Raw genomic sequence first — 15,673 nt, 5'->3', positions numbered from 1 at the left:
TTGGTGTGGAAAAGACTGATGAATCTCAGCAAAATTTCTTTCCCCAAGTAAATCGCATTCATTCTGGAATTTGTTTTGACGTCTCTTCTAACTTCTCCCTAAATGCCCATCTCTAACCACTATGTACCTTCACCCACTTCTCTGTTCTTCTAGGACATGGGATATGACAGCTGTGGCTTTTGTTTTCACTTCCTGACTGCAGTTGCCTAAAAGACTTCCCAGTTCCTGATGAAAATCCCAACTCATAATTCATGTTTTCTGCATCTAGTAAAGATCTCAAAGCCGTTTCCTAAATTCTAAAATTATCACCTGTTTATATTTACCGGTCCCTTCGTTCAAATGTTTATACTCTGCATTTGGGAAATCATCCTCTGATAATTTTTCTTCTTCCTTCACAGAACCACAGAGATGTCTCCTCTATAGCCCATTGCTGGCTGTTAGCACACCTGATATATGCTTGTCCTCACATGGTGTGTCTGTGCAGCCACAGGAGGTTTTATGTGGAACTTGCATAGCAGTGTTAAAGACAGCCGTAGCCACTAAAGAGATTCTTGTAAAATACAGGATTAGGATATACCACAGGAATTAATAATTCTCAGGCCACTGTTTTAAATTGTAACCACATTGTTTTTGTAGGGAAGTTGCTCAATTTATATACATAGAACACAAAGGGTTGCGTTCTGCATTCCGATCAGGACACCAGTTTTATTTAAGACCCCTATTCCAAAAGGTACTTAGATAATCCTCTTTAATATGCACATACTATATTGCTTTGAGCCACAAATTATGCTAGTTTTCTTGCTAATTTGATCCTCTGATTATTTTCTTCAACTCCTAAAAGTCTAAGTGAATACAATGAAAGAATACCATCTCTAAAAATTGTTTCTTTTTTAACACATTTTTCCTCAGAGTCAAGAATGCATGTTTTTTAAAAGATTTAATAACGATACAGGTTTATCATCCTCTATCAAAAATAATTTCACTGGACGTTATAACAGTTTTCTTCTTAGGGTCCCTCAACTAAATATGAACTTTAAAAACATACTGTGCTAGTTTGCTATAATTTAGTAGGTCAGCATGCACACCAAAAGTGTATTAAGGTGGACTGCTGTATTTATTGATTTGCCATGAATCTGCTAAAGGCTCAAGGCAATTGTCTGCGGAAGGGTGCGGGAGGGCCATACAGGATCGAGGTCATGCGCATCTAGCCAATTTGTAAGACGATCCCGCCGCCCTAAGCCATCAGCAATCCTTAGCATAGGGGCACACTCATGCATTCCTGTCAAGTCATCTTGTGAAAGGCTGCCTGCTTCCAGCTTGGCTTGGATGTGCAACCTTAATAAAACTCACTGAGGTCTGGGAGAAAATAGCAGATCTGCAGCAGATAGAGTAGAGGAAAGGGTCTAGAATATGTACACGCAGCTGACTCAGGCAGGCTCCACGCTGAACGGTCACACAGAGAGGAAACAATAAATCTCAGCTACTATGCAATAAATATCTCAAGTTTTAACGAAGGAAACTATCATTACAGTGAAATAAAAAAATTTAACATTTTAGAACAAAGCTAACAAATGACTCGTTTTCTATGATTCTTCTTCAGAGCCTGTCTTTGAGGGGGAAAGAGTCAAACAAACAAGCAGTTTTACCTGAAATAAAGAACTAGTTTAGAGGTCAGAAGAAAGGAGCAAGTTTTGCGAGAGGCTCGGAAGGAGAGTGCTGGCAGTACAATGACAGTTTTCCTTTCCTTTGCTTTCCTCGCTGCCATTCTGACTCACATAGGGTGCAGCAACCAGCGCCGAAGTCCAGAAAACAGTGGGAGAAAATATTACCGGATTCAGCATGGGCAATGTGCCTACACTTTCATTCTTCCAGAACACGATGGGAACTGTCGTGAGAGTACGACAGACCAGTACAGCACAAATGCTCTGCAGAGAGATACTCCACACGTGGAACCGGATTTCTCTTCCCAGAAACTTCAACATCTGGAACATGTGATGGAAAATTATACTCAGTGGCTGCAAAAAGTAAGTGATTGCTTTCAGTTTCTAATAGCACAGAGTTTTTTCCGTTCTTGCGCTGCAGCTAACTTAAAGTTCCTTAGGAGTGCATTTGTGTGTTTACCTTTTGCTCCAGGGGGGCAGTGTTTGCAAATGCAAGAAGGCTCTCTCTGGGTTTGGCTTCCCGGGTAAGCCAAGGTTTGGGGGCTTGCGCAAGCCTAACAATGTGTGGGGGCACCCCGTTTGTGTGTCTAGCCCCAGTAAATTTTGTGACATTTCTGGTTTCTCATTTTTAAAGTTCAGCTTGAGAAGTCTCTCTGTCAAAACCCTACCTTAAGGAAGAAATCATGTACCTCTTAAGCAAGTTGGCGAAAAAAAAAAATAATAATGACAATACTAATTAATAGGATCAAATTGATTTTGCACCAGGAAATTTTGTGCAGCTGCGATGGCAAATCATCACACAAAGTGTTCATTATTTTTAAAGTTTAGAAAAATTAACACGAAGTGAGAGTAAATATAAGGTATAATTTGGTTGGAGAAATTGCATATTTAAGTAAAGGGAACTGTTAGTTTCAGCAAGTGATAGAATAGTAGGGGACTGACTTCTGTTAAATATTTTTTTCTTCTGTCCTTGAGAAAAAAATTTTGAAAGATACTTTTTCATGTTAAGTGTCAGGAAGGGGTTGCTCGCCCACGATGAAGCCATGCTGGCTGTGGAGGAGGACATGCACCTGCCAGATGTGGGCAGAACGCAGCATTTAGGCTCTGCTATAGTCCTGAAATACCTCCCTTTTCATGGAATTGTAGTTGCAGAGACAGTACCTGGGGAGTTTAAGTATCCATGTTATTTGATGAATGTTAATGTTGGGTATGAATGTAATCTCAACTTATAGGAATCAATTGAATAGTTTATTCTGTTATTTATCTACAAACCATTTAAAAGTTTTTGCTGAAGATGTCCCTATTAAATTATGAACACACTTTTGCAGTTCATTCTCTCTTTGCTGTATGTTTAATAATAAGCAGCCAAGAATAAATATATTCAACTGACTATGCTACTAGAAGTGAGGCAATGTCCCAATTTGTGAAAAGCTTCTCCCCTGGGAGCCTTGTTAATAGATTCACTTGTTACATATAGATAGGTATGCAATCAGGCTTCTTTAAGTTAGTCTGTTAACAGGGCAATCCCTTTTAGAAGATAAAAGATAGGGAAAGGACAAATGCTCTATTTTGTTCTTGTGTGGTCACACTCACTTAGGTCACCGCCTGCTGAATCATGCCAAGTAATAGTTATTCTACTTTTGTCCACTAGGGACTGAACTAAGATCACTGTTATTTTATTTGACACATTAACTGGCACTTAGTAGTTCTACAGTTTCCAAACCTGATATTGTAATCTTTCTGTTACAGACTATAAGACTGTGATAGGCAATCAGTAGGTAGGCAGAAGAATAAAAAGCAAATAGAGCTCTCAGTTTTCTGTTTTTTTATAATTGTAACTAAAATTTTTAGGCACTACTTACAGTAGTAGTTTATAATAGGATATTTGTTTTTTCTTTGGTAAAATGTATTTCCATTGTAAACAAATGATTTTGGTTGAATAGCTTGTTATTATCCTTCAGTACATCATCCATATAGTTTTCAGTGAGAATTCAATCATTATAAATTAGTCTGGATTCTCTGAGGGAATGAGGAGGAAAATTTATTCCCAAGTTGTCCTGAATGATCTATGCTACAAAAATGTAATGTTTTGTTTGCTTAAAACGTATAATCAAAATAGTGTTTCAAACATAGTAATGCATATTTCTTGTTGCTATGTAATTATTCAGCAGTGACAGGGTAAACACATAATTCTGCTGGGCTTAAATCATGCACGTGTTTCATATGTTAATTTATTTTGCAAAATAAATTTGATTCTTGTTTGCATTGTTCTTCGACAATGATTATGGGATAGCTTTCAGATTATAGCCAAGAATAACTATTAAAATGTTCTTTGGTTACATTGACCCTTTCAAGTGTAAAAATCAAGCTGAATATATGCTGAATGCGTCCCTATTGGTACGAGCCAGAGCAGTTTGGCTTGACTATTGTCAGTTTAAATTTGCATATCTTTTGTCATTGTCAATGTGATTGGTTGGAGGATCAAGAAACCAAATAAATGCATTCTGTAAAGAACTTGCTAAAGGCTTTCATAAGTTTCCTTTAACTAGGGGTTTTCTTAACTCCAAGTTCTAAACTTCATGTGTTATATTTATTCTGATAATTGAAATGGTAATCTTTCTACTGTAACCATTTGGAATGCTCAGTACTACAATTTGTATTACTTCTATTTTGATTCTAAGTAGTTGCCATAGGAAGAAGCAATACCCTGCAGAAACTGAGGCTTTCAGAGTATGTAAGTGAATTAATTCACCCATTTATTTGGCAAAATAATTAATCAAAGCATAGTGATTATTATGCAGCACAAGGCATTGCTATCAGGAAAGGTTTTGATGCAGGATAGATGTGTTATCAATGCTAAATGACGCTATATGATAATTATGTTAATCCATTCCCTTCCATGAAGGGAAACCTCCTTCCTCAACTTTTCTGGTCTTACAACTGGCACAGGATGAGAAGCAAGGCATGAAAAGGGGCAAATGATTTATTGGTCACCATAAATACTGGAACTGTTATGGCACTGCTTTCTTGATGTGATGTATTCAATCCAAAGAGATCAATTTTCCATGATCACTTGTCAGTTAAAATGAGGTAGGTTGTTAGCATTATCCTGATTTCTCAGACCAGGAAGAGTGGTATGAATAATATGCCCAACATCGTAGTTTTATCGTGTGAAACACCTGAGTGTTTCTGGTTTGAATCTCTTCTATAATCTAGCTTTTTTCAGAATTATTCACAGGTCATAGTAAATACCTGAGAGTGACCAGATCTTAGGTAAGTAACAATAAACATAACTGGCCTCTGTGTCTTCTTATGATCTCTTCCTACTTTTCTACAATAGTGAAACATTTAGCCCACATCTTGTGCTTTGTGAACTATTGTTTTCTGTCTCCCACATCTCAAAAGTTCACAAAGATGTACGTTTAAAATATTTAGATTTAAATATGTGTAATGTTCTAGGCTTTAGGGAATCCTTAGAAGATCTGTTTTGCTTTTGCCAAATGATGTCTTTTTTTGTTAAAAGTTTACCTAAACTGAGTCAATAATGCCTCGTAACAGAAAACAAGAGTCTGTTTGCTCTAAATAATTTACACTAGCTAAAACTGATGATTATTAATAGAAAATATAGTTATGAATTGCCGTCCAGAATATTTTAAGAAATAAAAAAGATTTTGCTGGACTATTTAGCTGTTTTTCTATTGACAACATTTTTTGATTAAGGATGTCCTCTATGTGTATATTGTATTCTTTGCTTCAGAGTTAAGATTTGGGATGCTATTGATGATGATTTTTTTAAACCCATATAATTACATATATATTAACATCTATTAATAACTATTAGAATGTGACCTCCATGAGGCCAGTGACCTTGTGTGTTTGTCCAGTGTCAGATCCTCAGTGCCTGTAACAGTATATAACATATTTATAACAGATATCCAATAATTTTTTTTAAATGAACAAATGAATGCATTGTTTATTGCAATCTGCAATTTACTGTCTACCATCAGCATTTTGTTTGAGGTATACACCTTACCTTCTAAATAGATTATAAGTTGTCCTATAGGCAAACACTATACCCTACGGTTATTTTTGTTCTAATGCTAATTAAAAGAATATTGGGTCCAGAGTAGGTGATTATTAATTATTCAAACTATATTTGACCAATGATCTAGAATCTCAGAAACTTCTTTAGTCTCTCTAGTTCATCTTCTTAATTATTCTTTAAGGGTCATCTCTGTTGCCTGTTTTCACAGAAAATCTATCTACATTCCACTTACCTTCCCAGGCTGAGTTCTCAAATGTCATCACAGTGCATTGACTGTATCATGTTAACACTGTACTTCTAAGTTGTTGTTGTGGTTGTTGTTTTAATTATTTGTTCCTAGGCTTCTTTTCTCACCTAGACTGTGAGTCCCTCAGGGGTAGTAAATGTCTCTTATCCTTCTCTGTAACTCTGAGCATGTTCATTAAGTGTTTCGATTAATTTCTCTGTTATCATTATCATAATAATTTTTTTTAAAAAAGTCAAGTGCTCCAGTGTGTAGTGGTAACTATAAAATAGTACAAATTAAGGGACCTTGTCACTACTTTAAGATGCTAAAGTTTGCTTAAATGTTAGCACTAGGCTACTTGAGGGTCAGCTAGATATTCCTTTGTACGATAATGTTTTGTACTCCTACAAGCACAAGAACTCAGTATTTCTTGTTCAGTACAATAGGGAGCCATTTACTGCATACACCTATGGCATATATTTATGTATAATATGTGCACATGAGAATTAACTTTCACCTTCGTAGCATTGTTCTGGTGGCCGGCGGTGGCTGTGCAGCACTAAGTCAGAGAAAATGCTCTTATGTTTTATTTTCACATTTGTGGGAACTTCCTAAATGTGTGAAATGCGTAGACATTGACTGGGCATGGTGGGTCACACCTGTAATCCTAGCACTTTGGGAGGCTGAGGTGGGCAGATCACCTGAGGTCAGGAGTTTGAGACCAGCCTGGCCAACATGGTGAAACCAGACTCAACTAAAAATACAAAAACTTAGCTGGGCCTGGTGTTACGTGCTTGTAATTCCAGCTACTAGGGAGGCTGAGGCAAGAGAATGGCTTGCAACCAGGAGGCGGAGTTTGCAGTAAGCCGAGATCACACCACTGCATTCCAGCCTGAACGACAGAGTGAGACTCCATTTCAAAAAAAAAAAAGGATAGATATTTAATAAATATGATTTTAATAATTTGTCACTAAATTTGAAGATAAGATACATGTACAATGTATGCCTCGAGATTGGAAAAAGTAGCAGTTGCTGAGAAAGATTAATAGAAATAATTATCTTTTAAATCGAGTTGTAGAAATGTCCCCATCAATGTCATTTGAAGAACAGACCCCTGATTTTCAAACCAAGTAAGAGCCCTTCAGAATCTGTATTAACTTTTCAACAAATAGTTAGTTATTATGATTTTCTTGTTACACTTTAGAATCAAAAGATCCAAAAAACCCTTTTCAGCCCAGAAACTAGGCAGTTAGTGCTATAACAGCCTTTTGGCAAACTTCTACCCAAACCATCCCTTTTGAAAGATCTAAGGTTTTAGGGCTATGGCAAGTAGGTCCTTTTCTATGGGCTTCTATGGGCAATGACAGTCCTTCCTTACCGATGATTGTACCATTTCACATTGAGCTTTCTTTTAATAGCACTCCTCTCATGTATAAGTACTGGCTTAATGTAATTTACATGAATAAGAATGTCATTTTCTCCCTTAAAATCCTTCTACAACTTCTCATTACATAGGAATAAAATCTGAATTTTTTATCAGGAAGTCTTACATGATCTTCCCCACAGCTCTCACTGACTGGCCCCTTCATTTACTACCTTCAAACGACATTCCAGGCACTCAAGTGACATTGGCCTTCTTGTTATTCTCCAACGGACAGGCTCATTCCTGCCTCAGGGACTTTACAAGCTGTTTACTCAGCTCAGAAAATTCTTCCCCCATCTTCTCATGGTTGGCTACTTCTCTTCATTCAGGTCTTCACTCAGCAGTCTTCTCAGAAGATCTTCTTTGAGCACCATTCCCTATCACCTTCCCCACTTTACTAAGAGACTTTCTACCGTATTATACTGTTTTATTTATTCATGGTATTTACTACTGTGTAATGTTGTGTTACTTATTTGTCAGATTATTTTTTTCTGTCCCTACTGACTAAGAATGCAAACTCCAGGCCGGGCATGGTGGCTCATGCCTATAATCAGAGCACTTTGGCAGGCTGAGGTGGGCGGATCACGAGGTTAGGAGATAGAGACCATCCTGGCTAACATGGTGAAACCCCATCTTTACTAAAAATACAAAAAATTACCCAGGCTTGGTGGTGCACGCCTGCAGTTTCAGCTACTCGGGAGGCTGAGGCAGATTTGCTTGAACCCAGGAGGCAGAGGTTGCAGTGAGCTGAGATTGAGCCACTGCACTCCAGCCTGGGCTACAGAGCAACACTCAATCACAAAAAAAAAAAAAAGAAAAAAAAAAGAAAGAATGCAAACTCCATTAGAGCAGCGTCCTTGTCTATCTTGTTGATGACATATACTTTATACCTAGAAGACTGCGTGACACGTGATAAGACTTCAATAAATATTAGTAGAATGAGTGACTCTGTATTTTCATAGACACCATACTCTATGAGGTAGATGCTGCACTTGTCTTTGTTCACCAGTTTTTATATATTATTATTATTATTTCTGGTAGCAGGTTGGTTTTTCAGGCACAATGCTTAGCACATAGTTGACACTATTTATTATTTTTTAATAAATAGAGAAATAATTGAAGGCCATGGGCAAATTTAGACTATAATCAAATTGATGTATGAAAGTTAGATACAACTATATTTTACACATTACCTTTTTAACTATATAATGGCAGAAATTTTATTAATATTCCAAGTTTTCATCCTCTCTATCAAGGGTTAGCCAGCAATGGCATTGTGCCAAATCCTTCCTACCACCTCTGTTTGTAAATAAAGCTTTATTGAAAAATAACCATATTTCTTCCTTCATATATTGTCTGTATATTTGTAAATAAAGTTTTATGGGAACAGAGCCACACTCATTCATTCATGTGTTGTCTATGGCTGCTTTCCTCCTACAAAAGCAGATTTGAGGAGTAGCAACAGAGCCTAAAATATTTAATATCCAGCCCTTTGCAGGAACAGTTAGCTGACCCCTGCCCTATATTGCAAGAGGAATTAGTATTAATATTGGGACCACTGCAAGGTAAATTGTAAGGTTTGTTGTGTGGGAAAAAGGTTGCCCTCCAAGAGGTCCGGTAATCTTCAGGTTCATGCCAGTTGGCAGAGAAACTGACTAAGCCATTTCTTGGCTAGTGTCTGGACGCACTGTCAGGTGACATTTTAGAGGCACATGGGCAAGGGAATTTCATGTCTTTTCTTTCTTCTGCCCATCATCACATGAATAGGGAAATATTCCCAAAGCAGATACATATCAGAAAAGAAAAAGCACCTGAATAACAATACAGACCAGCATCCTCTAGAGAAGCAAGTCTGGGCTACAGGGTCTTGTGTGCTATGTGCCTGTTTCATCCTGTTGGTTGTGGCATTAGCAAGAATGCTGACAAAACACTAGAGGCATTCTGTTTTCTTAGAAATGGGACTTCAGCTCAGCCTCTTATTAGAAACCTTTCCCCCTGTCATTTGTTTTAAGTATAAACATTAGAAATGTTCTCACTTGTGCAGATGATGAGAGGGGAGGAGCAACAGGTGGGTAGCTCAGCTACAAAACACAGAGTTTTATTAGCCCCTCTGCTATAATTTGCTAATTAAGGAGGTTTTGTTTTCATTCTGCCACAACCTTGTCTCTGTGTGGAAACATTAGCAGCCTTTTCCTGGGCCTTGTCTTCTTTTCTTTTCCTTTTTTTTTTTTTTTTTTTTTTTTTTCACAAGCTATATTGTGTTTTTTTTTTAGATGCACAACCCTAATTACATTGTGAGTCATCCTCAACTTTTGTCCCAATACAAGATTATCTTTGGCAGTGGAGTTGGGAAATTCCAAACCCCCTTTGGTTTTGGCCCCATGGTTTGAGGGAGGGGGGCATCTCAGTGTTTAAATCTTCTTACAATGTGTACAAAAGATGTGCCTCCTCCCTTATCAAAGAGGTTTCTAAAGAATGACACCCTCCATGGATTATCTTCTCTTTACATTTGGAGGCGATTTCCATGTAGGGCCTGTACCTGAATACTTTTCTCTAATTCTAAACATTAGAAGTGAGAAAGCTTTAGGCTCATTTGGTCTTAGTTGTCTGCTCAACTAATCTGAATTTCTTCCTTCAAACAAATGAAAAGGTAATTTTGAACAGAGAAAGTAGCTAATAATTTCATCCAGCATGCATTCAGGCCTATAAGAGCTTTTCTTTTGTCAGTAAGTACTGACAAAAATATAAAGTAAGGTAACTGTGACTTGTTTATATTATACTACATGACTATGCAGGCCACTTATTGGAGGTCTATCTAGGAATGTGTTTCCTAAGTTTGTGCTGAACTCTTGAAAGAGCATGCAAATTAGCACAGACATTGAGATGTGTCTGAAGTAAATCAGTAGCTGAAATATGAATAAAATGCAAGTGAAATGTGAATATCTTGAATCACGAGTAATATGTATATACAAGGAACCAAACTCACTGGAATCAGATAGGTAAATTTACCATAAATTTCAATGAAATGGCTGATGATAATTTTGAAGGAGGACATATTGTAAAGTTTAGTGACATGTGTAGCTTTACTCATGAGGAAGGGGTATGCTTTATAGGTAGTCTCCACTTTGTTTCTGAAGGCTAAATGAGTTAAATTACAATGCTTGACCCTCAAAGATTATTGGAGATTTTCCATTCCCAGCGAACCAGTAAATATTTTAAAATCCCAAATTATAGTTCTTCTCTAAATGCTTAAAGATGAAAGATAGCCCCAGGATTTTATAAACCATTTTAACAGTATTCTTGTCTTCACTCTTGATATAGAGCTTACTAGGTTAAAGTTCAATAGGTTTTTATTGTAGCTCAAGGTCTGCCTCATCCAGCAGATCTTGACATCCACCTTATTTTAATTGCACAAATATAAGGGGTGAGAATTATAAGCTTATTACAGTATTATCAGTCTTTTTATTATTTTCTAATTCTACTCAGTTTTTAAATAATAAGAACAAAAGCATAAAGTGATAGTTGTTCTAATGCTTGTTGAAAAGTGACTTTTTTCAATACATTAAATATTTAATAACTTAAAATGTCAGTAATAAAGACAATATTTTTGAATCAATTAACTGATGAATTTTACGTAATTCGTGGCAATTTAACCTTATTTTCAGATGAATTATTCAGCAGAAGTTTAATATCTAGGAACAAACGGAGAGGCTAGAGAAGAAGTGGAATGAGGCTTCCTTCTAAACCCGCTTGCCTTGGCCCTCCAAGAGTGTTCCTCAGGGGGCCCTACATGTCCAAAAGAACATAGTTTCAAATAGCTGCAAGAAAACTTTCAAATAATCAAATATTAGTTAGGTAAAGCTGCCCAAAGTGCCCAAGTGCCATCTCCTGCTGGGCACGAAGAAACATTACATTGGATAGTTTGAATTTGTTGGTAAGCTGATGTAAGAGCATCCAAATCTGCCTTATAGAAAGCAGATTAAGGACATCAATGGGTAAATTTCAAAAACAAATACAGGTTGTTTTAGACCCTTAAAAATACTGAGGCCTACCCTTATGTACCATGACACAAATTTGATAAGATAATAGACTACTCTTGGTTAATTAGTGGCAAATTGTATAATTTGTCTAATCCCTTAATTATGCAATTGTATGATAATGTATATTTATTTTTACTTTAAGAACGGAGTGTTTGATGATTGCCTAATATTGTAAAGGATGCTATTCACTTCAAGCAGAATTCATTGTCAAGAATAGTGAAAGAAAATAGTGAATTTTAAGGATTTTGATATTTTCACAATTTCTCTGATGGTTTGTTAGGTCTACTTAGCTAATCCTGTTTTTTTTTACTTCTAATACGTGGCACTTACCAAGAACAGAAGCGTCAGAACTGCGTATTTCCTGTACTTATGTGCCAGCATATTTGTTTTTTTAAGACATATGTCCATGTTGTAAAGATTAATTTAGTTTAAACTATATAAAATAATTCATGAGTCTATTTTCCCAAATATACCTAAGCTGTGCTATATCATAATGTGCTGGAAAGGGGCAATCAAGTGAGGCAGCTCCATTAATTTTATTAGCTCTCTGGAGCTTTTTCTTTTTTTTTTTTTCAGCAAATGAATGATGCACGGCCACTTTGTATACTGATGGCGTGAAGGTTCCAATGTTAGGCCTTACCTTATATGAATTTATTATTAACCTTCTTATTGTTTTCGAAATGAAAGTTGTAATATTTTTTCTGGCTTCTAAATGGTTTGCTCTTTTCAATCCCCAGTTTGCTCATTCTGCATGTTAGAGACTTCTGAGATTAAAATCAGGAAAGCAGAAGTGGCAAGGCAGCCCTCAGACCAGGCAAGACAAAAAGATTCAAAGGGACCTCCCGGCCTGTCTCTCCTTTTGATTTCTCCATTGTCCTCCATTATCGTTTTTAGTAAAGTCTCGTGTGATCCTCCTCATGCTGGTCATGGAGTGGGAGTGCTGCAAAGAGGATGGACAACAGGGCAGGCGAATAAACAGAGAGATCAGTGACTGTCCCTTTATTGGGACATGGGGGAGGGGTGACACAGTGAGGGGAAAGGGGACTATAGCGGTGTCAGGAGGGACTGCTCCATGAGGGCTGGCATGAGTTCTGTCATGCACTTTTAGGATACAGGCAGGAGTCACAGAGCTTAGCACCTGCAATTAACAAAGGGCAGGAAACCAGTTAGCCAGTTACCTAATCAAATATGCACTTCAGCCAAGGTGGTCTGCAAGGTACTAGGAAGATGCAATAAATTCACTAGAGCCCCTATTGTTGAGAAGCTTAAACCCACTGAAACAGACTTAAAAGCAAGAACATTGGTTGTGTCCATTATTTCCTATGGCAAGTTTAGCGGTAGTACAGCCCAGTGATGAAATGTGTCATGCCTAGAGTCAAACTGCCTGGATTTGAATGCTGACAGCACCACTTACTTGCTGTGTGACCTAGGGCAACTTTCTTCACTGCTCTGTACTGCAATTTTATTATGGGTAAAATTGAGGTGATAATAGTATTTATACCATAGAGTTATTAAGTGTAAGCATAATTCACATAAATTACTTTGCATAAGTTCTATCCCCTATTAGGTGTTACATAATTATCACTTATTACAAGGGGAAGTTCTGCGTACAGTGCTATATATTGAGCACTTTTTCAAAACTACTGGGACCACTGGGAAAACTTTACATGTGCGAATTCATTGAATAGCTCAAAAGCCAATATGAGATAGATAGTGCTATAATTGTCCCACATGACAAATGAGGAAACAGAGGCAGGCACAGAGAGTAGAAGTAACTTCCCCAGGGTTACTCAGCAGCTAAATTTATGGACCAGCACTCAATCCCAGGCAGTCTGGCTCTGTTATTCTATTAACCAAATACAAGATTAGCTGCAGCAACGTTTGCCATGTCTCTTGTCAATCCTCAAACCTTAAGCCTATTTCTAAAAAATTTTTCTGTAGTTGTCTTTGTGTCTAAACCCTTAATTCTTTCATACTAAATGTGTTGCCTCTTTCTGAAGTTCTGTTTTACACAGTCATTTGTCCCCATCCCAACTCTAAAGCTCCGTGGATAAATTGACAGTAGCAGGTAGGCTCTGTTGATGATTGAAGCACAATAGCTGATTCTCTCAGACCTCCCACAGGCCTGTTAACAGACCACAGAATCCCACGTCAGCAGTCCCTACTGAGTGTCTCCTTAGAAGCACCATCTCTTGAAGTTATAGAGCTTAATTGAGTTTGACTACTTATCTAAAAACTTCTAAAACACAAAGAAAGGCTTACAATTGCTTTACATGGGGTGAAGTCGCCTTTTCTAAATACCTTCCATTGAATGTAATGGCCTCCCTCTTGGATTTATCTGTAGGCAATCCTGCTTAGAAAACTGAAAGCGCATTCTGGAACTTAAAATATTATTTGCCTGCACTTCCTTTTGTGGGTCACTTGCAGAGTTGTAAAAATGAGAAGAAAATCTTTGTTTCCTTAGGCAATGACCTCTTATCTCACTTCCTATTTTATTTATCATTGTCCCTATTAATGAAAATATTCCTGGTATTCTGGGCCCAAGCCAAGAACATTGCTACTTGTAGATAATTGTGGTAGTTCTTCCTCTCTTTCTGTCCTGGACACTCAAAATTTGGGCTTTAAGTGTTGCTGCTTCCCTTGCTGAGTGTCAATTGCATGAGTCAGGGAGACTCTAAGCTACCCTAACTTCCTGCTGTCTATTCTTCTCCATAGAGACCCAAAGAGGACAAAGCAGGATGGGGACAAAATAGATTTCAGTCATCCTTTTCACCCACCTTTGCATGGTGAGGTAAAGTAAAACCTATTAGAACAGTACAACAAATAACTCCGTGCAAATTCACTTGCTTGACCTGCGTTGTCTATTGAATACTGTCTGTGGTGTGTGGGTATTGTAGGTGCCCAGTAGATACTATTAGGAAGTGTTTATGAATCAACACATGCTGTATTGCTCAAGCTCTTTGGAGGCCACTATTTGGTCAGTGAAGTGGTCTGAAGGATTCTTGTGCTAATGCTGAATAACAGAGACATCACCCCAACGTGTGAGAAACTATTAAGTTATGGAGTACAACTTTCTCAACTTTAAGCATTTCTTGCTTTATTGTCTCCATGTTTGTCATCTTCCATCTATTGTGTGTGATATTTGTCATCTCCTCTCAGGAGATAGCTGACAATATAGCAAATACATATTAAAGGAAGCTGGGAAGTGACCTCTCATGTTTAGTTGTACAACTTGCATTGTATGAGATACATGCTTATCTCACTGATAATCACATTTTCTACCAGTGAAATTGCTATTGCTTTATGTGCAAAATAATTTATCTGCAAAGAGCACAATAGATACTGGATGTCACATAAGAAAGTATGAAAATGACTTTTCTGCCAGACACGGTAGCTCACATCTATAATCCAGCACTTTGGGAAGCTGAGGTTGGTAGATTGTTTGAGCCCAAAAGTTCAAGACCAGCCTGAGCAACATGGTGAAACCTTGTCTCTATCAAAATAAAATAGAATTAGCTGGTGTGGTGGCACATGCCTGTAGTCCCAGTGACTCTAGAGGTAGAAGGATCACATGAGCCCCAGAGGGTGTGGCTACAGTGAGCTAGGATTGCAGCCCTGCACTCCAGTCTGGGTGACAGAGTAAAACTCTCTCCAAAAACGAAAAGAAAAAAAATGATTAAAAAAATATAAGGTATTAATAAGTCTACCTTAGTAGACAGTGTCATCACTCAAACAAATATTTTAAAACATAGCAGGTATTATCGAACCCACTTTACAGGTAAGAAAACTGAGGGCCACTGAAGTCAAATGATTTTTGAGGTTACACATTTACTTTGAGGCAGATTGCAGAATTTGAACCCATTCTCTGAGTGGTTAAATCTGAAGCCATTTACTCTTCTTGCCTCTTTCACTTTTCCTTTACAAATTACAACAAATTCTAAGGGAAGAGATTCAGATGAATGATGCTGTCTTATATGTTTTCAGAGAATCTATCCATGCTAAATAATCTTCTTTGGCAATGAGAATAATTTACCATACATGTATATAAATTGCTGTAAGAAGTCTGCTGTTAGGGAAAATGCTTCCTAGGCATCATTCCCATCCCAGAACAATCCTTACAAAACTTTCACAAATATGTCAGAGGCAAATAATTCATTGCTGTCTTAACTTTTCTTTTTAAATAAATGAGCTACTAAGACAAATTGCCTTAGTTGGAGTTATCTTGATATGAGTATAAAGATAAAGATAATATTTTAAACTAGCTTATCTGTATTTTTG

The 15,673-nt window shown here is 37.3% G+C and overlaps 1 protein-coding gene across 3 annotated transcripts in view; it reads left to right on the top strand.

Moving 5' to 3' along the window:
• The first annotated feature begins 1,233 nt into the window (after positions 1-1,233).
• ANGPT1 (angiopoietin 1) overlaps positions 1,234-15,673 on the top strand; it is a 246,594-nt gene continuing 232,154 nt past the window's right edge. Inside the window, exon 1 of one of the 3 annotated variants that reach the window (XM_017528998.2) lies at positions 1,234-2,024. In XM_017528998.2, coding sequence (XP_017384487.1) covers positions 1,728-2,024 — 297 coding nt within the window. In that variant the 5' untranslated portion in view covers positions 1,234-1,727. Of the gene's footprint in view, positions 2,025-2,113; positions 2,186-15,673 lie in introns of those variants that run through there. The other 2 variants (XM_017528999.2, XM_037738709.1) reach the window with 2 other exon arrangements.

Source organism: Cebus imitator, unplaced genomic scaffold, assembly GCF_001604975.1.
Source record: "Cebus imitator isolate Cc_AM_T3 unplaced genomic scaffold, Cebus_imitator-1.0 Scaffold56, whole genome shotgun sequence".
Classification (NCBI taxonomy): domain Eukaryota; kingdom Metazoa; phylum Chordata; class Mammalia; order Primates; family Cebidae; genus Cebus; species Cebus imitator.
This window is presented reverse-complemented; position numbering and strand designations above follow the sequence as displayed.